Genomic DNA, 26496 nt, shown 5'->3' with positions numbered 1-26496 from the left:
GAATGCGTTGCACACGTGTGTTTGTGCACATGGAGAACCAACGAAAATATTTGTTTTCTTCTTTGTCACTATCTGTCCTTTGAGGCAATATTTTTTGCTAAACCCAGGGCTTGCAAGCTCTAGTGGTCCTCTTGTCTCTGTTCCTCTTGGAGCTGGGTTTGCAGGTGTGAATGGGATACCATACTTTCACATGGGTGCTGAGGAAACAAACTCTGGACTTCTTGCTTGTCTAGCAAACATTTTAGTGACTGAGACGTCTTCTCAGCCCCTGTTTGAGTTATAAGCCTTCACTTGTCCTTGTTGTTCATAAATACCAAGAGAATATTACTCTTTGTTAGGGTGAGAAGTGACATGAACTCCCTTTCAGTAACTATTAAGGGTGGAGGGAACAGCCTGAGCTGTCAGGTCACCTGGACAGCTTCAACACCAGGTCATGATAGGGTACAGGAGTTTAGGGTTTGCCCTCCACTCTCCAAGGCTTCTTGTGCACTCCTGATTTGCAAGCTAGTGAGGCAGACTTGACAAGTGAGCATATGATTTCTCATCCATACCAACTGAACCACCCTGACGGGAAGCAATCACTAGGGCTTGAGCCCAGGGTCTTGTTCATGATAACCAAATGTTGTACTGCTGGACTCCATATCTGTCTTATAATGTGACTCTTGGCCTGAAGTGAAAACCGTTTGCAAGTCTCCCTCAAACCTGCCTCCCAGCTACTGGCTGCATGTTTTAGTGTGTAACAGTGCATTCCCTAGATTCTAGGCAGAGTTCTATAAATCTGAAGTGCTGTCTTTACAAAAACTCCCAGTGACTGGTGGTATGTAGACTTTATCTTACATAAGAAAGAGATCATGCCATTAAAATAAAAAGCAAAAAATAACACAACAATAGCAGCAACAACAACAACAAAACATGTTTCCTGATGCTGAGGTTTGAACCTGGAGCCCTGTGCATGTTAGGGCTGTGCTCTGTTCCTGACCATGTCCTAGCCCTCAAAGTCCTTTTTACTTCAGTTGCTCATGGCCTTTCCTTTCACAGTGCTCATACATGGTGTTATTGAGGTTGAGCAGCTCAGAGGAATATGTTCAATACAGCCTGGGTTGCTGTCCGGGGATGTAGTTGGTAAGCACTTACTGTATTCTGAGGCACCTGGCTTGTGCTGTGGAACTAAAATGTGGCTTGACATCTTTCCCTTCATGGATAACATATTGCCTTCTGGTTCTTCTCATCAGTTCTTCACACGCATCATTCCTCCACACTCTACATGTATTTTATAAATATTTTTATAATCTCAGAAAATTCCACTGGTGACATTACACCATCTTCATTCCCTTATTGCTCTTTTTATTCCATTCATTTGATTCTACAATCTACTGCCATCAGGAGACATGATGGGTTTATAAAACACCTTTTGGAGTGTTCACCGGCTTCTTTCTACCTAGGGTCTGCTTCTGTGTTGCAAGCTCCATCTTTTCACCTCCTTGGAGGTGGTTTGATCTGTTCCTGGTGACTTCCCAATCAAAATTTTCCTAATTGCTATCCACCAAGGTCTAATTTACAATTGGTAATGTTTCTGCTTTTTCACAATCAGTTTCTTTTGTTATGTGTGAAGTCATGGAATCACTAGCACAGTTCAGAGAATAGCCCCATGACCCCAGAAAGTTCCCTTGAACCTCTTGACAGCACTCTCTTCCCTCCCAGGCAACAGACAGTCTCTTTTCAGTCTTTGTCACTGTGCCTTTCCAGAATGTAATTATACATTATGTGTATAATTTTTTGCTTGTAATTTTTTGTAATATCTTTTGCTTAGCATAGTGCATGTGATTCTTATACAAGTACATGGTGGTACGGGTGTTCTTTTTTACTGTTGAGTGGGGTTCTATTGGGTGGACCTACTGTGGTGTGTGTGTGTGTGTGTGTCTGTCTGTCTGTGTCTGTGTGTGTTATGTTTGGTAGGATCTTTTTTACTTGTAGCTCAAGCTGGTACTTTTAAAGAATATTTACATTTACTTATTTTATGTATGCCTATGAGTTTACATGCTGTAGTACATATGTGGAGATTCTAGGATAATTGATCAATTACCTTCGTATTTGCAGTTTGGGAGATCTGTTGTTTAGGATCATCATAATCCCTAGGATAGCTGTACTAAGCATTCTGTAATGGATCCAAGTGTTCAGAATATATCCTTGATAATTTGGAACTATCTAGCATCTTGTTTCATTCCAATTAAAAACCCAGTTCTCTATGTATCACTATTTGGTTGCAGATATAAAACATGAAATACAAAGTTGCTACCATTCCTTTTGTGGATGTATGTCTGTATCTATATACGAGTGCAACTATGTCACTGAAGATGGAACTCAGTTCCTCAAGTGTGCTACACTAGGGCCTCGCCACTGAGCCACATCCCCAAACCCCAAATGGAACAGCTTTGTCACAGTCTACAAAGAGGAAACAAAACTAACACAAATAATACTACACAACCACATGATCCATAATGTAATATCACCTACACCAGAGAGCCCACAGGTATCATTTTCATTGGCATTAATTTCCATTAATGATGAGGCACTGAAAGCCCAACTATGGTCAAGCACACATCATTTCCTGATGCTGTCTATAACTAGAAATAATTTAAGCTATTTAAACTTGACTTTAGTTCCTTTATTTAAAAAAAGAAATACTAAAACCTGGGGGAAAGTAAATTTTATATCACCCACTTTCTCTTAACTGTTCATTAATTCATTAACTAATTCAGTTTTGTGGAATTGGGGCTGTCTAGAGCTTTATACATGATGGGAAAATATATCATTATTTTCCCATGCTGCATGACTAGATGACCTCTTCTCTGTTCTTATCCTTATTATCTTGGGACAAAGTTGCCCAGGTTGGTCTTGAATTCTCTATGTAGCCTAGACTGGACTTGTAATCCTTCTGCCTCAACCTCTCAAGTAGCCAGGATTACAGGCCTGTACCACCAGATCAACTGTGTTTTTAATAAACATTTTAAAATATGATGAAAGTATAAGTCAGCATCTATGATATACTTTGGTTTCAAATATTTTTTCCAAAAAGTCTTTATTTTAAAAGAAAATAATTTTTAAGAAGACCCATTGGGTATATTCAGATACTGAAGGTTTTATTCATTTTGCTATTCAGACTTTAATTGAGGCAAGTTATGGCAGAAAATATAGTTTGTAAGAGGCAAACAAGCTTACATTTCTTTTTGTCCTTTTATTCAGGTGTTTGCTTCAGAATGGTAAGTGAAATCTCTCTTATTTTATACTTTTTAAAAAAAAAGCTAATGATTTTAATCACAGAGCCATTTTCTACCCAGTTCTAACACACTTCTTATATCCTGTGCTTGACAACTGATGTTTTCTTGAAATTACTGATTGTGATTTCTATTAAAGGTGTCTTTAAAGTTTTATTACAGCTTTCTTGGGTTTTAGATAGTATTTTCTATGAATTTCAAAAGTATTCTGGCAAGTGGTTCTAACTAGGCATTTGTGCAAGTGTGCTAGATAAAAATTATGGGTTCTTTCCTGGGTTCTAGATAGAAACCCTTTCTGACCAGGGACACATCTCTCACTGTAAAGTGAGGGGTGCTAGTGTTGAACATGTCAGCAGTAACCCCCTCCACACATACTTTTGGTTTTATTTTTAAAATGTCTCTTCCTTTAAATTATTTATAGGTTGTATTTTCTGAGCTTGGCATCACTATTTAGATCTCTGGTTGCTAACCCTGAGAGTCCCCTCAGGTTGCTATCAGTCAAGCCTCTCCGTATTTCAGGATAATTCTGTTCTTAACAGTCCATTGTCCCCATTTTTCAATATTTTCTTGATTTTCAGACTGGCACCTGCATTAGTTTATAGTCAACTTATCATAATAACCCTCTGACTGTGTACTAGCCCTTGGTGTTCTTCATGATTTATTATTAAAATTATTTCTGTTTTTATTGGAACTTTTTGAAATGATTCAGTGTCTTATGTATTTTATGTTGATTACAAACTGATATTTTTTTCTTTTTCTTTTTTCTTTTTTTCGGAGCTGGGGACCAAACCCAGGGCCTTCCGCTTGCTAGGCAAGCGCTCTACCACTGAGCTAAATCCCCAACCCACAAACTGATATTTTTTAGTCAATGATTGAGAATCTTGGGTTCACCAGACTTTGAAGCCCAGATTAGCAATGTAATTCACGAACATGAATGGATGTGAGGAAAACACAATAGAATTTTATAGATCTGAAAGATATAAGAGAAACTATTTCTGAAACAATTCTCACTGTTGGTCTATTTTCTCTAATTGTGCTAATCTTAAAAAATGGTGTTATCACTGAACCCAGGTCAGTTACATAACTCCATAGGCTTATTTTATTTTATTTGTATGTATTGGTCCTTTGCCTGCATGTATGTCTATGTACTACTTGCATACTTAGTGCCCACAGAGGCCAAAAGGCATTGGATCTCCTAGAATATGAATTATAGTAATGAGCAACCCTGTGGATGCTAGGAATTGAACCCCAGTCCCATACTAGAGCAGCCAGTGCTTTTAACCATAGAGCCATCTCTGCAGTCCATAGACTATATTTTAGAAATAATAAACAAACAAACAAACATTACAAGGTTAGCAGTTTCTGAATATTAGAGTCATGTTATGAGTATAGATTTCTAATGATGGACTTGACCTCTCTTGTTTTTTCCTGAAACCAGTATACAGAAGGAGAAGCTAAGAAAAGAGGTCTGGTTGGCTGGGTGAAGAATACAAGCAAAGGCACAGTGACAGGTCAAGTTCAAGGCCCTGAAGAAAAGGTCAATTCCATGTGAGTAGTAAGACCAATGGGTCTACATTTATGAAACTTTTTTCATATTTTGATTTTCACTGGTATCAGTACTGATGGCCAGATACGGTTCTCATGGATTATAAATAGGTTGAAGTATTTGTGTGCAGGCCAAAGTTAGGGTGGTACTTCTTTGTTGGGAATAGACTTTTTCCTCTTGGGCAGGGTCCAAGAAGAGCTGTTGTATTGCTCACCAATCTGCCCTCTCAAGCCTCCTCCAACATGGAGTCCATATTCCGGATCCAGGTATTCTGCATTTCAAATGTTAGGACTAAGCACAGTGCCTTTAGATGATTCTTGAAGTTCTTCTGTAGTCTTCAAATTAAAAAGATTGCCATCTTTTTTCTATTGTGCAATATTTAACTAACTGCAGTTTCATTTTTACATAATAGAACTGTTTCATGCTATTATTGGTTTAGTACAAACCCTCAAGGCCTAAAGAAGAACAGACTTATCAGTGAGGTTGACAGTGACCTGAGCCACACAATACCATTTTTGAAAGCTTTGACCTTTTAGCTTCATGGTTACCACTTTGCAACAAACTCTGTGAGTTAGATACTAAATCCTAGTTAATATTATTTATTTACAATTTATATAAATTTATTCTACCTTTATTTTTGACTTTTCGTATTTCAAAAGTAATATTTTTCTTATTGTAAAAAGCATGGTAGCAGGATGGTGAGATATGAAGGTAAATCTAGTTAGTTACCTTTTCTTCCTGTTTCCTTCCCCTGAATGGAACGTGTCCCAGTGGCCTTCAAAAATGTTTACTTCTTTACTCAAAAATGTTTAAGTGTACATTAAAATTGTTTTATTATTTTATGTGTGCAGGTGTTTGGCATGGTATACCTGTATACCATGTGCATTCTTGGTGCTAAGGATGTCAGAGGAGGGGGTTGGATCCATTTGTACATGGTTGTAAACCTCTAGGTGGTTCCTGGGAACCAAATCTTGGACTTCAGGAAGAATGGCTAGTCTTCCTAACCACCGAGCCATCTCTCTAGTCTCCTTAAAATATATATCTGTAATTAATATCTCATTTATTATTACTCACTGGAACTCGGTCACATTGCCAGTAGCATGTTCTCATTGGACACACATTTGACAGCCAGTAAGTTTATAATGACTAAATTCTTAGATTTCTAATTTATTTGTGTATTATGTATTTATGTATAAAACTATACTGTTCCTTCTTTTAGTGTTCTATTGCTATGAATAGGCACCATGACCAAGGTAACTTATAAATGGAGAAGATTTAATTGCAGGCTTGCTTATAGTTTCAGAGATTTTTACCCATTATCATTGTAATGGGAGAATGGTAGCAGGCAGGCAAGCTGATGTGGTGTTGGACAAGTAGCTGAGACTTACATCCTGAGGGGCAAGCATCATGATTTAGGGGGCTACTGGGCTTGGAATGGACTTTTGAAACCTCAAAGCCCAGTCCCTATGACACACTTTCTCCAACAAGGCCACACCACCCACACCCTCTAATCTTTCTTAGTTCTACAGCTGAGGAGTAAACATGCAAATGCATGAGCCTCTGGGGATCATTCTCATTCACAAACTACCATAGCCTCTAACTACCAGCTGAAAATGGTATCTAAAGTGATCTTACATACTATATGAGTTAACATTTAACCATTAACAACAGGATCTTATAAAATATAGAAAATATATGAGATAAAAAGTGGTACAAAAGTGGTAGTTATAAGGATGAAAAGATATCAAATGATCATAAAGTGGTTTAAGAGAGAAGACTGAGAAGGGGGAATGGAAGCTCACACCAATCGTGTTGCATTCCTACTTCTTAGTTAAACGTGGAGTCAACATAGTTAACTCAAGTAGAATCATGTAGCTGCCTCCTTTCTTTTTAAGACTGCACTGTATCTTCCCCTTGAAAGTACTGAGTGTTAGTAACCTTCTGTACTACATCCTGTTCTCTCTCTCTCTCTCTCTCTCTCTCTCTCTCTCCCTCCCTCCCTCCCTCCCTCCCTCCCTGTTTGCCCTTCCTTCCTTCCTTCCTTCCTTCCTTCCTTCCTTCCTTCCTTCCTTCCTCCCTCCCTCCCTCCCTCCCTCCCTCCCTCCCTCTCTCCCTCCCTCCTTCGTCTCTGTTCCTTACAATCACACAGACAGACAGAGGGACAAAGATACAGACCCACTTTGGCACATATACATTAATGAATTTTGATCAAAATTTTATTTTTAAAAATAAAGCCACAATTTTCTATGCCATGTTTTTATCACTGAAGATGCTTTAAAGAAAATCCTCCTGAGTCAGCTGGCGTATATTCTTAATGTCGGCTTAATAGTGCACATATAGGTATGCTGACATGGATTACCTCATTGTTTCAAGTGCTTGATTTTCTTACTTGCTCTTTGCAGTAGGAGTTTGCTGCCTTTTATTGGTGATTTTGTTTTTATGGGGTGGATTCCCAGGAGCGTGACTTGTTGAAGTGTAAAAGTATTCATCAGACTCTGTAGTAGTTTCAATTCTGTTGTGATAAAATACTGACAAGAGCAGCTTACAGGAGAAAGAGCTTATCTGGCTTAAAACTCCAGAGGGTGTGCAGACCGCCATGTTGTGGAAAGCTTGGCAGGAGGAGCCTGAGGATCCATCATTTCAGCAGTCAGAAGTAGAAAGAGAGTAGGAAATAGGCCAAGTTACACAACCTTCACAGATGTTCTGCCCCTGGTGATGTGCTTCCTCCATCAAGGCTCCACCTCTTAAAAGGCCCACAACCTTTCTAAACATAGTCACTAGCTGAGGACCAATTATTCAAACACATGAGCCTATTGGGGACATTTTTCCATTTAAAGCACAATGGACTGATTTCAAATTAGATGTAGAAATTGGCATTTTCTGTCCTCATTCTGTTGGCAATTGCTATTATTGCTTTATTTTTATCTAATTTAGCTATGGGATGGTTATTATTTTGCAAAAATTAACACTTCTGTAATTATTAATTTTTTCAAGCAATATCATGCCTGTGGCTACACAGTTTTGTTCTCACATTTTCCCATTGTTCTCACATTTAAGATTTCATTGCTGTGAAGAGACACCATGACCATGGCAAGTCTTATAAAAAAAACCATTTAACTGGGGATAGCTTACAATTTCAGAGGTTTAGTTCATTATCATCATGGCAGAAAGCATGACAGACTGCAAGAAGGCATGGAGAAGGGCTGACAGTTCTACATCTCGATCCACAGGCAGCAGAAGACTGTGTGTTACACTGAGAATAAGTAGCTGCAGTATACATGAAACCTTAAAACCCATCCCCACAGTATCACACTTCTTCCTAAAAGGCCATACCCACTCCAACAAGGCCACAACTCTAATAGCACCACTCCCTATGGGCCAAGCATTCAAACACATGAGTCTATGGGGACCAAACCTATTCAAACCACCACACCCATCTTTCCCCCATTTCCTGTTGTGATGCCTTTCTCTTATCAATATTAAAGGGCTCTTGTATACCACTAAAGGTTACAAGCCTTTATTAGCTATTAGCTATTATTAGTTATTAGCTTGGTCTTTAATCATTTTTTTTGCAATGTAAAACATGTTTAAAAGCATTGTTGTTTTTAAATTTTATGATCTCAAATACTTTTTCCTGGTTAAATAACATTATTGTGCTATGTACTGGATTTTTTACCCCAGAATTTTTGATGCTTTATTTATTATACTTAAACATTTACCCCATCTGGAATTTTGGATAAGGAACCATTTTCTACAAGATAGGTAACCATTTATGCCAGCATCATTTATTAACTAATTGTGCCTTATAACATTGAGTCAAAATATAATTTTGTCATATATTTGTCAGCTAGGTTTTAGCTATGGATTCTGTTCTACCCTATTTATCTATTTATCATCATACCATGTCATTATTGATTCAGTGACAGTTATTTTGTAGTATTGTTCATTTCACTGTTAGTTTTTGAAAGGTTTTAAAAATGATTTATTTGTTTTAATTTGTGTGTGTGTGTGTGTGTGTGTGTGTGAGAGAGAGAGAGAGAGAGAGAGAGAGAGAGAGAGAGAGAGAGAGAGAGAGAGAGAGAGAGAGAGAGACAATGAGTTTTTGCCTCCATGTATGTCAGGACAATATGTGTATGCACTGACTATACAGGCCAGAAGAGGGCATGGGATTCCTTGGGAACTGGAAACTGGAGTTACAGACTGGTGAGTTGCCCTGTATATTTTGGGAACCCGGCTTGGGTCTTCTCCAATACAACCAGTATTCTGAACTCCAGTTCCCACAGGGTATTTCTGTTTGTTTGTTTGTTTTGTTTTTTAAGCCTACTTTCTTTTTCTTCTTTCTTCCTTTCTTTTTTGATATTTATTTTCTTTTTTCTTTCAGGTTCATGAGGTCCTGTTTATTAATTGTTAATCTAGTGCCTGTCCCATTGTTGTTCTGTTCAGAAAGTCTTTTCCTGTGCCAGTAAATTCAAGGCTATTTCCTATTTTCTCTTCAATCAGGTTCATTGTGTCTGTTTTTTTTTGCTGAGGCTTTTGACCCACTTAGAGTTGAGTTTTGTGCAGGGTGATAAATATGGATTTATTTGTGCTTCTCATGGGTAGATATCTAGTTTGACTAGCTAGTACCATCTGTTGAAGATGCTTTCTTTTTCTTCATTGTGTATTTCTGGCTTACTTATTAAAAAGGTCAGGTGTCCATAGGTGTATGGACTTATATCTGGCTCTTCAGTTTAATAACATTGATCAATATGTTTGTTTTTATGCTAATACCATGCAGTTTTTATTACTATTTCTCTACAGTGCAGCTTAAAAACAGGGATGGTGATACCTCCAACAGTTCTTTTATGATCCAAGAGTGTTTTAGCTATCCTGAGTTTCTTGGTTTTGTGGTGGTGTTGGGTTTTCTTTTCCATATGAAATTGAGAATTGTCCTTTCAAGGCCTGTAAAGAATTGGGTTGGAGTTTGGATGGGGATTGCTTTTGGTAAGATGGCCATTATCACCATGTTAATCTGACTGATCCATTAGCATGGGAGATCAAAAGATATCATCTAATATCTTTTTAATTTCTTTCTTCAAAGACTTGAAGTTTTTAATCATACAAATCTTTCATTTGCTTGGTTAGAGTTACTCTAAAATATTTTATACAATTTGAGGCTATTGTTTTTCTGATTTTTTTTTTGCAATTTGTTTGCATTTGTGTAAAGGAGGGTTGCTGAACTGTTTTAGTTAAACTTGTATCCAGACACTTTACTAAAGGTGTTTATCAGCTGTATGAGTTCCCTCGTAGAATTTTTGAGGTCACTTATGTTTACTATCATATCATCTTTGAATAATGATACTTTGACTTCTTTTCCAGTTTGGATCCCCTTGATCTCCTTTAGTTGTCTTATTGTTCTAGAACTTCAACTACTGTACTAAATAGATATGGAGGAAGTGGGCAATGGATGATGTTTTGGTATATTTTTGGATTTTGTTTGCAATTATTTTATTGAGTATTTTGGCATCAGTGTTCATAAAGGACATTGCTCTTTAATTTTCTTTCTTTTTGAGCCATTATATAGTTTGGGTATTAGGGTAATTATGGATTTATAAATGAATGAATTGGACAATGTTCCTTCTGTTTCTGTTTTGTGGAATAATTTGAGGAGTATTGGTATTAACTCTTCTTTGAAAGCCTAGTAGAATTCTGTATCCAAACCATCTGGCCCTGAGGTTATTTTGGTTGGGAGAATTTTAATGACTGCTTCTATTTCTCTAGGGGCTATAAGTCTATTTAAATTGTTTATCTGATCTTGATTTAACTTTGGTACATGGCATTTATTGAGAAAGTTATTGTTTTTCTCTTAGATTTTCCAATTTGGTAGAGTATAAGTTTTTAAAGTATGATCTAATGATTCTTTAGGTATCATTGGTGTCTATTATTATATCCCCCTTTCATTTCTGATTTCATTAATTTGAATATTCTCTTTGTCTCTTTTAGTTAGTTTGGATAAGGATTTATCTATGTTGCTGATTTTCTCAAAGAACCAGTTCTTTGTTTCATTGAATGTTTATATTGTTCTCTTTGTTTCTATTTTTATTGATTTCAGTCTTTAGTTTGATTATTTTTGATGGCGCTCTCTCACTCTCTCTCTCTCTCTCTCTCTCTCTCCCCCCCCCTCTTGCATAGACACATAGTGCTATGACTTCTTAGCACCATTTTCATTGTGTTAGATAAATTTGAGTATGTTGTATATACATTTTCATTAAATTCTAGAAAGTTTTATATTTCATTCTTTACTTCCATCAGGACCCAGTTTTCATTCAGTAGAGAGTTATTTCCATGATTTCATAAGCTCTCTGTTGTTTTGTTGTTGATATCCAGCAAAGTGACTAGATACAAGTTTAACTAAAACAATTCGGCAACCCTCCTATATACAAATGACAAACTAGCTGCCAAAAACATCTTAGGGTAGCTCTAACCAACCAATTGTGGTTTGCTAGAATGCAGGGGATTATTTCAATTTTCTTGCATCTAAGAGACTTGCTTTGCCTGTATATGTGGTCAAAATTTGGAGAAAGTTCTGCAGTGTGTTGAGAAGAAGGTATATTCTTTCATGTTTGGGTGAAATGTTCTGTAAATATCTGTTAGATTCATTTGGTTTATAATCTCAGTTAACTTCACCATTTTTCTGTTTAGTTTTTGTCTGGATGACCTGTCCATTAGTGAAAGTGGAGTATCAAAGTCTTCCACTATCAGTTTGTGAGGGTTAATGTTGTAATTTAAGCTTGTTGTGGTGTTTCCTTTACAAAGATGAGTGCCCTTGGGTTTGGTGCATAGTTGTTAAAAACTGAAATGTCACCTTGGTGGATTTTTCCTTTGGTGATTGTGTAGTGTCCTTCTTTATATCTTTTAATTAATTTTGGTTTGAAGTCTATTTTGTTAGATATTAAAATGACTTGTTTCTTAGGTCTATTTGCTTGGAATATCTTTTTCTAATCCTTTACCCTAAGGAAATTGTTATCCTTGATACTGAGGTGTGTTTCTTGTCTGCAGCAGAAGGCTGGCTCCTGTTTTCATATTCATTCTGTTAATCTATCGTTTTATTAGGGAATTGAGTCTACTGATATTGAGAAATACAAACACTTATGATTATTAATTCCTGTTATTTTGTTATTGTTGTTGTTGTTGGTACTGGTGGCAGTAGTGTATAGACCTATGCAGACTTTCTGGACCTGGGAAACGTGGACCTGAAAGAATGCAGTGAACTATAGTCCAATGCTGTAGATAATCTTATTGCATTTTTGATGCATTTTATACATAAATAAAACAAAGAAAGCAATGATCCAAGGAAGATTGTTTGAGTTTCAAAAAACACGATCAGACAAACATATAAATAAATGTCAGTAAGCACATACTAAATATTAGTAGAGCAGCCTTTCCCAGAATTTTCCTAGGACAGACCAATTTAAACACAATTGCCTGACATGTACTATAGATTAGATTAGATCTAGAAAAGAACAAATCAATGCAGAAGGTCATATCCAGATTCAGGATACACTGACCAGAGTAGGTTCTATAGCTATGATTTGATATCCAACAAGAACAAATATGTCTTATAATTTTGATATAAATGTTTGTCACAGGAGACATAAAATCACATCCAAAATGCAGGGAACAAAATGTACCTGAGGTAAAAAGCCCTCTGCCTTTTTTTCTGGAGGCTTTCTCACAGTTACCTAAGGCATTGTTCACCATGCATTGTATTTTGACTGCGTTCCAACAGTGGTGTGTATCTGTCTGTGTGTGTGTGTGTGTGTGTGTGTGTGTGTGTGTGTGTGTGTGTGAGAGAGAGAGAGAGAGACAGAGACAGAGACAGAGACAGAGACAGGGAGACAGAGAGAGAGACAGAGACAGGAGAGAGAGAGAGAGAGAGAGAGAGAGAGAGAGAGAGAGAGAGAGAGAATGTATGCTTCCCTTCTTTTGGTTTGACTGATGTGAGATTATTTATTTCCTGTGTTCTCATGGGTATAGCTAACCTCCTTTGGCTGGAGTTTTCCTTCTAGCACCTTTTGTAGGACTGGGTTTATAGATAAATATTTTTTAAAGATTTTTTTATCATGGGATATTTTATTTTCTGCATATATAGTGATTGGACATTTTGCTGGGTATTGTAATCTTGACTGGCCTCTGTGACCTCTTAGAGTCTGTAGCACATCTTTCCATGCTCTTCTGGCTTTTGAAGTTTCCATTGAGAAGTTACATGCAATTCTAATAGGTCTGCCTTTATGTTACTTGTTCTTTTTTCCTTGTAGCTTTTAATATTCTTTCTTAGTTCTATAAATTCAGTATTTTGATAATTCTCTCTCTCTCTCTCTCTCTCTCTCTCTCTCTCTCTCTCTCTCCCTCTCCCCCCTCCCCCTCCTCCTCCTCCTTTCTTTTCTCTATTTTTCTGAGGCTGGGTTTCTCTGTTTAACAGTCCTAGCTGTTCTGGTACTTGCTCTGTAGACCACACTGGCCTCAAACTCACAGAGATCTGCCTGCCTCTGCCTCCCAAGTGCTGGGATTAAAGTAGTACACCACCACCATCTGCCATGTATGCTTCTTGTACTTTTGTTAGGCATCTCCTTTTTCTTTTTTCTTTCTTTCTTCCTTTCTTTCTTTCTTCCTTCCTTCCTTCCTTCTTTCTTTCTTTCTTTCTTTCTTTCTTTCTTTCTTTCTTTCTTTCTTTCTTTCTTTCTTTCTTTCTTTTTTTTCGGAGCTGGGGACCGAACCCAGGGCCTTGCGCTTGCTAGGCAAGCACCCTACCACTGAGCTAAATCCCCAACCCAGGCATTTCCTTTTTCAAGTTCGGAAATTTTTCTTCTGTGTGTTTATTGAAAATATTTTCTGGATCTCTGAACTGGGATTCTTCTTCTACCTCTATTCTTATTATTCTCAGATTTGGTCTTTTCATAGATTTTCTGGATGTTTTATATCAGGAACCTTTTAGATTTACCATTTTTCTTTGACTGATATATCAGTTTCTTCTATCATATCTTCAATGCCTGAGATTTTTTCTTCCATTGCTTGGTGAAGCTTGACTCTGTAGTTTTTGTTTGCATTTCTACATTTTTATTACCAGGATTCTCTCAGTTTGTGTTTTCTTTATTGCTTCTATTTTCATTTTCAGGTTTTAAGCAGTTTTATTTGTTCCCTTCAATTTTTTAAAATTGACTTTCTTTGAGGGATTTCTTTCATCCAATTATTTGTATTTTTATAGCTTTCTTTAAGGAATTTATTTATTTATTTATTTATTTATTTCAATTATTTCTTTGTATTTTCCTGGGTTTCTTTAAGGCATTTATTAATTTCCTCTTTGAGGACCTCTATCATCTTCATATAGTTAGTTTTAAGGTCTTTTTTTTTTCTTGTCAATAATTCAGCTAGGCTAGAATATTGAGGGCCTGTTGTGGTAATATAGCTGGGCTCTGGGGGAGACGCATTGCCCTGGCTCTTTTTGTGTTCTTATGCTGGTGACAAGGCAGTTGGGTTTTGGGTGTAATTATAGATGTAAGTGCTGATTTGGGTTTGTATATTGTATGTGTTTTGAGTCTTGGTTTCTGTTTCCTTTCTGAATTTTTAGAGAATGTGTTAGCTAAATATTGCCTGTTTTACTGGCCTGGTTGGCTGGTGTGTTCTTGGAGAATTCTTGCTAGTGTTGGAGGCTAGAGAAAGGAAAGGCCAGGGTGGGTATGGTCTGAGGGGTTCACAGGAGGTTTGGATAGGGGAAAAGGGAGGTTGCCTCTAGTGTTCTGTTGCAGAGCTAAGGGCAACTGTGCAAATTAGGTCTCAGGTAATAGAGATAGGGAAGGCCTCCAGGTAGCCTAGCCTGCCTCCTCAGGTGGAGCCAGAAAAACCTACTTTTATGCGTTATTAGTTTTGAAATTTAATATAATCTTATGCACTTATCTGTAATTCTGTTATCTTTACTTTTTAAAAGAATTTCTGTCTCACAGAAATATTTTGTAAACATTATTTTTAAAAGAGTTTTAGAAAAATTATGAAGATAATATAGTTTCCATACATTTTTTTTACCTACTTTTCTACAAGGACTTTTCATTAAATGATATAGATGCTATAGTTAATTAATTAATATTGGCATATTTTAGGGGCTGGGCATAATAGCATGTGCTTCTTATCCCAATACTTGGTGGTAGAGACAGGTGGATCCCTGGGGCTTGTTGGCCAGCCAACCTAGCCTACTTGAGGATGTTTGTTCTTTGTTTAAGCACATTGGGCTTTGATTTATTTCTGATCTCAAAGCTTCAACATTGTTGTTAGGAACTGTATTAGTCAGTGTTCTCTGGAGCAGTAGAGCTAACATTATGAATATATGCCAAAAGGAAATTACTGGATTGACTTACATGATTTGTTCTGGAGAATCCAACAATAGATGTCCTACCAGATAGGCTAAGAAGCTATAGGTTCAAATAGGTAGAGCTGCTCAGTCCATGAGACTAGGTGCCTCAACAATTCTAATTTGTGTTTGAAAGCCTACAAGGTTCTGGAGAACTACTCGTATTCATTTCATGTTAGAAGGCCAAATATAGGTCCCAAGTCCAGTGAGAAATGCAGGAGCAACAGCAGCAGTAAGATAAATGATCTTGCAGGAAGATCCTTTCTCTGGGCTGTCACTAGAGGGAGCAGCCTACATTTAGAGTGGGTCTTCCCACTTCAAATCATCTGATCAAACAAACAAACAAACAAACAAACAAAAAAAAACAAAAAAAAAACTTCACAGGAATGCCAAACAGCTTGCCTTTTAGTTGATCTCAAATTCAGTTAAGTTGACAACCAAAATTGTCCATCACAAGTCCATCCCTTGTTAACTTGACACAATATAGGGTTACATAGGAAGAGAGGCTAGGTGAGGAATTATCTAGATCAATTAGCCTGTGGAGTTGTCTGGATTATCTTAATTACTTAATTGATATGGGAAAACACAACTTACTGTGAGTGTCACTATCCCCTAGGCAAGGTATCCTGGACTGTATAAGTGCAGAACGGAAGCTGAGCACTAGCCAGCACTATGATGGTGCGATTATGTGCAAGGGACAGGAGTGGGTTGTGTAGAAGGGACAGGGGTGGGTTGTATGGAAGGGACAGGAGTGGGTTGTGTAGAAGGGATACGGGTGGGAGTGAGTGAATAGACCTGATAGGTGCATCTCTGCTGAGGAAGAATCAGGAGAGGTGGTTCTCACAACATCTCTCTTGGTCTGGTGGTTTTGTAACTCATTTCATCCAATCATTGTTAAGTGGAAATTCCTCTGGCCTTCCAAAAAGTCATCAGAATATTAGATATTTTGATAATATCATGCTCCCCCATTTCCCGGTTTTAAATACGGTTTCTTTTTAGTATGTACTTAGATACAAAGAACAGAACAGTAGATCAAATACCCATTGCCCTGTTTCAATAACATTTCATTTCTGACATCTTGTTTCATCTCCAATATTTGCTTGTTTTTCGTTTGTTTATTTACTTATATTGCTTTTTGAAATGGGTCTATATGAAGCCCTAGCTGTCCTGAAACTTGCTTTGTTGACTAATCTGGCCTCAAACTCACAATGATTTGCCTACTTTTGCCTCCTAAGTGCTGCACTACACCCAGACCTCAAATTTTTATTATTCATATGTTAAAATGTTGTTTTTTAGTGTGTGCGTTTGAGTTTGGGAATGCTTGACATGGTGTGCACTTGGAGGTCAGAGGATGACTTCTACAGCTCAGCTTTCTCCTTTCACTATGCATCACAGGGAATAGACTTAGCCTTCAAGGTTTGTGCTGCAAGCACTTTTACACACTGAGCCGTCTCACTGACTCTTATTCTTGGCAGAGTATTTACAATAAATTTACACCTTAATATTATTTCCCTGTAAATCTTGATAATTGATGCAAAACTGGTAATATTTGGCAAATGGTTTAGTCTATAGAACAAGTTCATATTGTTCTATTTAATATTTTATTGTGGTTTCTCTAACAGACCATCAGTAAACAGTCTAAGTCTCACAGCAGATCTGCCTTCAAGTGCCAGAGTGCAGCACATGACCTATTAGTGTGAGTTCGCAGAGGCTTGTTTTTTCCAAGTCTGGGTCAAGGTTGGCCAGACAGCTGTTATTCTGCAGCTTGCCAGTGCCCTTTTAATGGACAGCACCTTTTCTTAGTCTTGAATTTTCATCTTTTTTGTTTTGCAGAAATGTAATTCTCCAAAGGAGGAAATAATTCTCCACATAAGACACAAAAAGTTGTATTATTGTATGTGTTCCCTTGCCCCTGTGCTTGACTGACTGATAGAGTCATAATATTCTATGGCTCAGTGTACAGGCATCCGCTGCCAAGCATGATAGCCTGGGTCTGAGCTCTGGAATCCACATTGTAAACAAATAATCTACTAAGAATTTTGAAGACAACGTATCACAACTTCTAGTGTTGTCTTTTGAGGCTTGAGGTCATTTGAATTGCAAAAGGTTGAGAATCACAACTGCTTCTTCTGCTTAGAAGCTTGTTAGATGTTCGAGTTATCTCTTTCTTTCTGCATTTTCAGATCATCTGCCCTTGGGTGTGTTTTCATTTTCTTTAGCCACTGGTCTCTTGGAGGAAGTGAATAGTATATATTTACATATGATGTTTATACACATCTACAGGTCATGGTGTGAATTTTAGTATATGTATATAGTGTGTTATGATTAGATTAATTACATCATAGATAAAAATTTATTGTTTCTTTATATGTAGTAAAAACATAAAAAAAATCTTTGCTATCTTGAAATGTACAACAAATTGTCATTGCAGTTTTCTTACTCTAGAGTTAGAATGTTAGAATGTTCTATCCAGCCATACTCATATACATTTTTAACCATTCTTCCTAACTATCTCTCCTCCATATGAATCTATTTTCTACTTAAAAATACATTTATGTATGTATGTATGTATGTATGTATGTATATATGTATGCATGTAGGTATTTGTATGTTTGCAAGCATGTGGACTTACCCGTGCCATGGCATGTATGTGGCAGTCAAAAGACAACTTTTAAGAATCAGTTCTCCCCTTTCACCATGTGGGTGTCTAGTCTTGGCACCAGGCACCTTTATCCATTGAATCATCTTACTGGTATTATATTCTACTTTCATGAAATTTACATTTTAACATACATATGTATATGTTCATATGTCATTTGTTTTCTTTTTTTAACCTAACTTATTTCACTTATCATAGCATGCAATTTCATTATGATTTTACAGTTGAGTAGAATTCCATAGTGAGTATGTAACACATTTTCTTTAACCATCAGTCAGGTGGTGAACCCTTGCTTTCCATTTCTTGGCTATGTGAAGAATGCTGGTGCTTCAGTGAGCATGGGCATGCAGACATACACTTAACATATGATATCACATCCTTTCAATGTGTACTCAGCTGGAGATCACTAGGTTGGAGGGAAGGTCTAGCTCTGGTTGTTTGAGGATACTGCCTAGTTCATATTACCACTAACAGTGTATAAGAATGCCCCTGAAAGACTTCTTTGGCAGTACTTTCCCTGTCCCCTTGGTGCTCATCTTCAGAACCTCTGGGACCTGATGTGTAATTTCCAGCTTCAACTCCCTGGTGAACAGCATTATTTAGGGAATAGTGCTGGGCTTTGCCACCTTGTCATCGTATTGTTAGGTTTGCTTCCATTTTGTGAATTAACTGCTTCTATTTCAGGCCATGCTTTTGTTTCCATTTTTTTTAAAAAGGGTATTGCATGTGTGGGCTTTGTTTTTCTTTTGAAAAATGCTTTTTTGCATTGTTTCTGTTTTTCTTCAGGTTCCTTCCCCCGCCCCCCTCTCTCTCCTTTGCTTTGTTCTACTCCTCTTCATTATGGTCCAGGCTTTCCTTACAGCCATATTTTCAGCAACTTAATCACAAATAAAAAACAGACCAGCATAAGTAAAAAAGCCTTTAAGGGACACTTCTAACATATAATTGTAGATATGTGACCTCGAAGGATGCTGCCAACTGAGTGGGGAGCTGGCCTCTTATTAGGGAACAGCTAATGTCAGACATCTTGGGCCTCCAAGTCCTGAGTCTTGAGTGCTATGGTGTGAAATGCCTTATTCTTCACAATTTTTGAGGACACATCGGCTGAAACATCCTTTGTTTTACTATGTAGTAACATTTCTTCCTTCTGCCTTTCTGCTAATTAATCGTGGAAATTTCTTATTAAGGTTATAATTTGCTTCAGCTAGCAGTGTTTTCAGCTGCAAGTTAATTAACTGTGCTTAAAAGAGATCGACCCTACAGGAGTTTATTTATCTCAGTAGAATGAAACCTGGAGATATATGACTATTGGTCTGTGTTCAGTCACTCAGCAATGCCGAGACCAAGATGTCTGTGACAGGCTTAGTCTTTCCCCCATGTCCTAAAAGGCAAAAGTGAATTTGCATGTTCTATCTACCTTTACAGCAGGGCAAAGGCAAAAAGGGGGGCAGGTTGTGCTTCTTTCCCTAAACTCTGTAAGGGGAGTGGTTCTGATGCTTTGATCGGGAATCTATGTTTACTGATGCTGAAGGTCATCACCCCCAGTTGGTTTTTGATCTATCAATAAAGTTGCCAGTAGGCAATGGATGAGCACAGGGGACATTGATAGTTGCACGGGTAGGAGGCAAAGAATCAGAAGACTGGGAGAGAGGAGAAAGGGAGGCAGTGATGGAGGAGAAAAACCAACCAACAATATGAGTTTCCAGGTAAGTGGCTTCCCTGACTTGGCCTGGTGTAGCAAGGGAAAGATTAGAAATGCCCAGTCACTGAGTAGCCAAGATATTTAAAAATAACTGGCGTGTGTGTGTGTGTTTTTTATGTGCAGACCTATAATAGCTCCTGGGCAGGTGCATACATGTGACCGACTAGGGAACACAAAGCAGTGTAGTAAAAAACTACACACTACATATGGCACCCAAAATGGGGTGAGAATCCACTAATAATTTAGGGATTTGGGGATGGAATACATGAACACACACAAATGATATAAATCTAGGAGTGGGGAGAATTGATTTCTCACTGAGCAGAACCAAGTCACAGGGTTCCAACTCACAAAACAAATGAAACACAGCCACTGGCAACAATGAAAAACCAACAATAAAGCTGCCTGCCTCCAGCCACCAGATAAATAACAGATAGAGATTTATAAATCTGATTTAATTATTTTCAAAGACATAGGAAATATACAGATTTTGCCTGAGCCATGTGGGGATTTCTTTCTGAGATTCAAAACTAACACAAAGAGCTTAAGATGAGAGGCAGAGAGCCAAATGGACATAGCAGATATTAAGCTCCACAGAAGAAAGAAGTTAGGGAAAATGAATGAATACATGATTTTAAAGATATATAAATATCTTGCCAGGACAATTTCTCAGGATATTTGAACACAAGCAACATGGGGATCCTGAGATTGTCAGCTTAATATGATAAAAATTAGAGCATGTAAGTAGGTTTATACAATAAATAAAAGGGAATTTAATTAAAGTCAAATACAGAGATATGTAAATATTGAAACTTATGTAAATATTAGGTTGAAAGCAGGAGGTAGGAAGCCTAGCCTATCTCAGAAAGTAGAAACTTAGGCCTTGAGAATTATACTGAGAAAAAGGGGTATACTACAATATATACACACAGAGATATTAATCTCTATAATAGGGAAGATTCAAATTTACACAGATATATAAATAATTTAGGCCTTCGTCTCATGAAGGGCAGTGCAGGAGACAATAGAAACACTGTCTCAAGTGGTTAATATTTGTTTAGATTGCTTTAATTACTTTAAATTGTTTTAATTATAAAAATGAATATGATTATAAGTTTGACAGTTATGTAAAAGTTCCTCTGAGAGAAAGGTCAAGCTATACCCTTTATAAATTCTGTTTACTGGATCAAGGACATGCTACTTTAGGAAAAAGGCTCTGTATTTGTATTGACAGGAAAGGACAATAAGCTCTGGACCCCTTCCAGAATGATATAGATCAAATATGACAAGAAAAGAGTACATAAGATGTCAAAAATTTTGAGAAAATCAAACAAGACAGATAAATTGATCTGGGAACAGCCCAAAAACTGACTTAGTCATAAAAATGTCTCTAACCAAAACTTCAGATTTATTGAGACAATAAATCTTATTGGTTATGGGATCCCTAAAATTCCTCATGCTTGAATGAAGATTTATTACATTTGGTTATTGATAAAATTAACTCATAAAAATGACAGCTGTCTTTCACTTGCTCAAACAAGAAACAAAATTTCATCTTTAACTGATCTGTACACCCTGCATGATCCATCTGAAAATCTTAATGATAGTAAAATTTGGGTTATGAGATTCATATATTAGAAAATGTACAGCTCTGACAAGATTCATCCACTGAGATGCTAAACTGACCTGCTGCTCCATCCTCCTGCTTCCTGATGCTATCCAGAGAGGAACAGCTTTAGAATTGCTACTGATTCAAGATGACCTTGCTTCATCCAACCTTTCAGACAGATCTTTAGTCAAGTCCTGAGCCTTCTAAACATACAGAGAGTAGATAACAGATGCTAAAGCTAGCTTTCTTAGTTCTAATCAAATTTTCTAATTTTCCTACCCCTTCCCACCCCTTTAAAGAATTTTCGTCACCCCTATTCAACAGGAAAAAGTTGTGCAGAGTCATCATTCCAATCCCTTGGGTTTGGGTGTCTGGTTATGGTTATTTTATAAATTATAGATAGGTTGTCATTTTAAGAGATAATTTAGGAATAGTCAAAATTTTGAACAGGAAAGAAATAGATAGGATGGATTACTAATTTTACTCTTGAACAAAATATTATATAATCATAATCTTACATTGATAGAAATCTTTGTAATTGATACAAATTAAAGTTACAATTTTGTACATTGGTACCAAATTTATATTGATATAAAATTATGGTTTTCATTAATATAAATCTATATATTGATACAAAATTTAAAATTAATATTGTTACTCTTAGATAGGCATTGTACCTATACAACTCATTTAAGAATACAAGGCTTTGACCCAGTCCTTCTAACAGCTCTATTAAAAATTGTTTCAGAGGATTAAGTAGCACAAATTTACTCAAATAGAAATGGCTTAGAGTAGGTAAGGTTTAACAGTTCAAATATACTTAGATAGATAGTCTTCAAAAACATTAGGAATCCATAGAATATGACATTTAATGTTATTTCATTATTAAAGATCATTTGACAATGAGACACATCTGCTCCTGACAGCTTCCTCATTCTCCTTCAAAGAATAATTCAACATCTTTACCTCTAGGCAAGGTAGCCACAGGACAGAAATTGCCTATTTCATTTACAGACAAAATACTGTCCAAAATGGACACCTATGCAGAATCATAGCCAAGCCAAAATAAACAGTCCTTCATAATCCTACTTTACAAAGGTCTGTCAGATGGCCCTAGATCAAAAAGCTGAAGACAGATGCTCCAACCTTATAAGAAATTAGGGGACTGTCCAGGCAGTCAGCTGTCTCTACAGTTTGTTTAAGTTTTAGAAGCTATGTTTGGTGCTTCCTATTTACTCAGCTAATATTTAATTCATTCTCAGATTTTTGACAGGGTTGAAGACTAATTATAGTCCCATAAGCAAACTTAAGTTGTTCAACATTAAGAATATGATATAGAAATAAAAATGTGGTTTTCTGATGATGTTACAGGCTAAACTATAAACATAATTTAGGGACAGAATTGTAACTCTTTAAGTTAGGAATGATGGTAGAGTACTTTATCTAATTGACAAATATCATAGACTTGATGTTAATTATATATCATACTTTGCAATTTACATGATAGTTGTGGTTCTGTTCAATTTATGTCTGGGAGGGTTTTTTTATTTTGTTTGTTTTTTAAATTGGACAGAAAGGTGATGTGTAGGAGGCTGGTTCTGATCAGGAATCTATTACTGATGCTGAAGGTCCCTGCCCCCATTTGGTTTTTGTACTATCAACAAAGTTGCCAGTAGCCAATGACTGAGCACAGGACAGGACATTAAGAGTTGCGCGGGTAGGACACAGTGAGAATTTGAAGACTAGAAGAAGGGGATGGCAGTAGCAGAGGAGGAAAGCCAATCAGTAATATGAGTTTCCGGGTAAGTGGCCTCTGGAAAACTATCACGTTGTTTTTGGATACTGATGCTTTAAATAGAATTGATATCCTCTTGACCAGGACAAAGGACAAAGAAATGGGACTAAGTAGTCAGTGAATAGTATCTATTTGGTTATGTATTGCTTATATAATTATCGTGGGGTTTTAGATAAGAGAGGTAAATATGAAACATCTAAGTGCAATGTGAAAATAAAGGGAGAAAAACCCCATTATAATACTTTAGCATGACACCTGGCAAATAGCACGAAAACAACAAGCACCAGTGGATTGAATGACCAGTGGGCTATGCTTTGCACATGCTCAGTGGCAGTTGGACTGGCTGCCCTGACATGCTACTAGCTCCTAGCTATTTGAGTTATCCTTGCAGAACTGGACTAGAGAAATAAATTTGGTTGTTGTCAGTACATAGACTTAATTAGGATTAACCAAGAAGAGTTTGTACAATGATATCCAAGCAGGAGGAAGAAGACAGTGAGGAATGCTAACTAAGCTTACTCAACATCATAAATTGTGATGTTATCACAAACGGACATAATTAGAAACAAAAGAATGAATTTGTTTCTGTGATAAGATATACTAAATTATCAGAAATTCAAAGCATAGTAAGAAATGTTCTAGAAAATCCAGGCTAAGTGTGGTCATTCTCATAGTGTCCCATTGTGTTCAAGTTATTGAACAAGGAAAAGACACTACTTTGAAGTTCTGTGGCACAGAAGGCTAAGGCATCTTTAGTTTCTTTGGTTTCATCCCAAGATATGGAAATGTAGAACACAGCTGGGGCCATGACTTCAGAGGCCTGGCTGTAGCTCCTGCTCCCTGCTGTGTTCTCTAAGAAGCCAGCAGCCTGAAGGCCACATTGCAGATGTGTGCCTGTTTTCTTCTCCTTCTTTGTTTTATTTTCTCAGAAGGAAAGACTGATGGTTTTATTTTGAAAATTGGATTATATGACTCCAATTGTAGAGGTGAGTTCTGCCAACATTTTTGATAAAAACCATTTTGAATCTATTATTAAACCTACTTTTTGGGACAAACGTTTTAAAATATTCTATTTTTACTAGTTGTTTTAAATTAATATAGAGTTAGAACAGTGCACATGAACTGTTTGTTGAATCCTTCTAAAATATGTTTTTTCTTAAACTCAAAATAGTAATTTTGTAAAATAAAGATCATTTATACTTGGAGACAGTGAGCCAAATTCTAGAATTAAAACTCCATCTTGATTGCTGCATATTTTTAAAGCCATGTGTCACATATCTCCCTCCCAAATTTCAAAGGATTGTTATCTGTATGGTTTCATGGTCTGGAAAACTGCCTCATAATACAAGGAATACCTGACAGCATGGGGGCTGGGTAGCTGGAGAAAAAGAAGTGCTTCAGGGGATCCTGCTGACTCACTAGCAGATGTACTTCCTCTAAAGTCCTTTAATAGTAAAACTGTCTCAGATACTAGCCTGTTAGGTAAAAGCTTTGTAGCCTCCAGCCTGGGCCTCAGATTGTTCTGCAAGTGAAGATTTGCATAGCCACAAACATTTATTTATGTTTATGGTTGCTTTTTCTGTGATATATTGGCAAAATCAAGTTGCTGCAGCAATCTAAAGGACTATGTGGCCTACAATATTTACTCTCTAGGACTTGAAATATAAAAGTTTTCAACTCCTATGTAGATACTTTGTTGTAAAAGAACTAATCTCCTGTATAGTATGTTTTGTTTGGTAGATCTCTAGTATCCTGCCCCCCTAGGAATCTGTGCTTCTATAGTTTTAACAACACATATGCCCTTACACGAGTTCCCAGCTGAAACTAAAATTACTTTGTCAATAGTCACCATTATAATTAGTCGTATGTACTTCTTCCATGGACATGTCACATTGTATAGAATATGAAACACAAACAGTACCGTTTTAACTAGTATATGACATTGTTTTGAGTTTCTGTCTGCTGTAGTAGTAGACTGGAACTAATAGTTTTTTTTTTTGAACAATTAAATGGTGTTTGATTCAGTTATTTAGTACTTAAAAAGCCTTTGCCCTGGTAGACTATTTATAGCATGAGTTTCTTTGTAACTAAATATGATTTTTCCAGGCTTTTTCCTTTGAGAGAATCTCAAAGCACTTTGCTAACATTTTTTTCCACTCATTCTATCAAGGGTTTTTATTTGTTTGTTTGCTTGTTTTTCATGCAAATAGGTGGGTTTTAAAGCTGTTTACTGAAACTATAGACAACTTGGGCATTTTTAATGCAATCCATAGTCACAAAAGAGCTGTAAAATTTTTTATTTATTATGAAGTATGTGCATGCATGTGTGTGTGTGTGCACATGAGTGTGAGGTGCCCTGGGAGGTTAGATCCACATTAACTAATGGGTATGGGTGCTGGGAACTGAACTCAGGTCCTTTGTAAGAACTGCATGCATACTTTCCTGATGCACCATTTCTCCAACCCTAACAAAATGATTGCTTGCTTTCTTGATTTCATTTTTTTCTTTCCTATTTATTTATTTTGAGACACTTTATAGACTTTCAGTTTCCTAAAACCTGTTACTGTTCATTAGGAGTGGTGGCTCACAACTAAAATCCTTGGGGGTTGAAACAGGATTCCTATGAGCGTGAGGACAGTCTGGGATACAGATACACTGTCTCAAAAAAATCAGACCAACAAAACTTAATACTTATTATTATTTTATTTTTGTACAATTTTTGTTGTTCATGTTGTGTTTTGAAACAAGGTCTTGCTGTGTATCTTAGATTGGCCTTAAATTCCTGATTTTCCTGTTTTAGCTTTCCAAGTGCTATGTGTATCATTTTGCCCAGTCTTGTGTGTGTGTGTGTGTGTGTGTGTGTGTGTGTGTGTGTGTGTTTGTTTAAAGTTAATTTATAGTATAATAACGGGAACATAAAAAATTTAAAAGGATTTCTCTATTTTCTAAAAACTGAAAGCATATTTCAATATACTTACTACAAAATAATTATTTTTAATCTATAAAATGGTTTATGTGATTATGAAGGCAAAATGGTTTATGTGATGGAAAAGGTTATATACTTCCCCCCTTCTACCAATCAGGGCAAGTCAAGCATATATCCTGACATACTGTCTACCACCTCCTGCCTATGTGTGATCAAGCACATCCTGTACAGTTGGGGCAACCAACCTTGTTTACAGAAGTGAAAGCAAATGGCTTGTTATCTTATATGAAAAGCCCCAAGCATTCCAGGAACTTATATATCCTTGGGCAAGGGAAGCTTACAAGTTAGAAGCATTTTGATTACAACTCTCTTAAGCACAGTAATTAAAACTTAAATTACAACTTTAGCCCTCAAAGGGGTTTTCTGTTCACTTACCTAAGGAGTTTTGATCAGTTGTGATGGATCATTCAATTGCTGTCCTCCCTTGGGAGAGTTTTGAAAAATAATCACTAGAGGTTTGTAAGCAGATGATTTGGTTACCAACTAAAACTGAGAGATTGCCCAGGAAGGTGGAAGGGGTGTGTAGGAGAGATGGAGTAAGTA

General features: G+C 36.8%; 1 protein-coding gene across 2 annotated transcripts in view; it reads left to right on the top strand.

Moving 5' to 3' along the window:
• Positions 1 to 26496, top strand: part of Acyp2 (acylphosphatase 2) — a 179247-nt gene that overhangs the window by 21668 nt on the left and 131083 nt on the right. For both annotated transcript variants that reach the window (NM_001169145.1, XM_087583985.1), the window contains 2 exon segments: positions 3244 to 3260; positions 4714 to 4823. In NM_001169145.1, coding sequence (NP_001162616.1) covers positions 3244 to 3260; positions 4714 to 4823 — 127 coding nt within the window.

This window comes from Rattus norvegicus, chromosome 14 (genome assembly GCF_021556685.1).
Source record: "Rattus norvegicus strain SHRSP/BbbUtx chromosome 14, alternate assembly SHRSP_T2T, whole genome shotgun sequence".
Lineage (NCBI taxonomy): Eukaryota > Metazoa > Chordata > Mammalia > Rodentia > Muridae > Rattus > Rattus norvegicus.
Note: the sequence above shows the minus strand (reverse complement) of the source record. Positions and strands in the feature narration are given on the sequence as shown.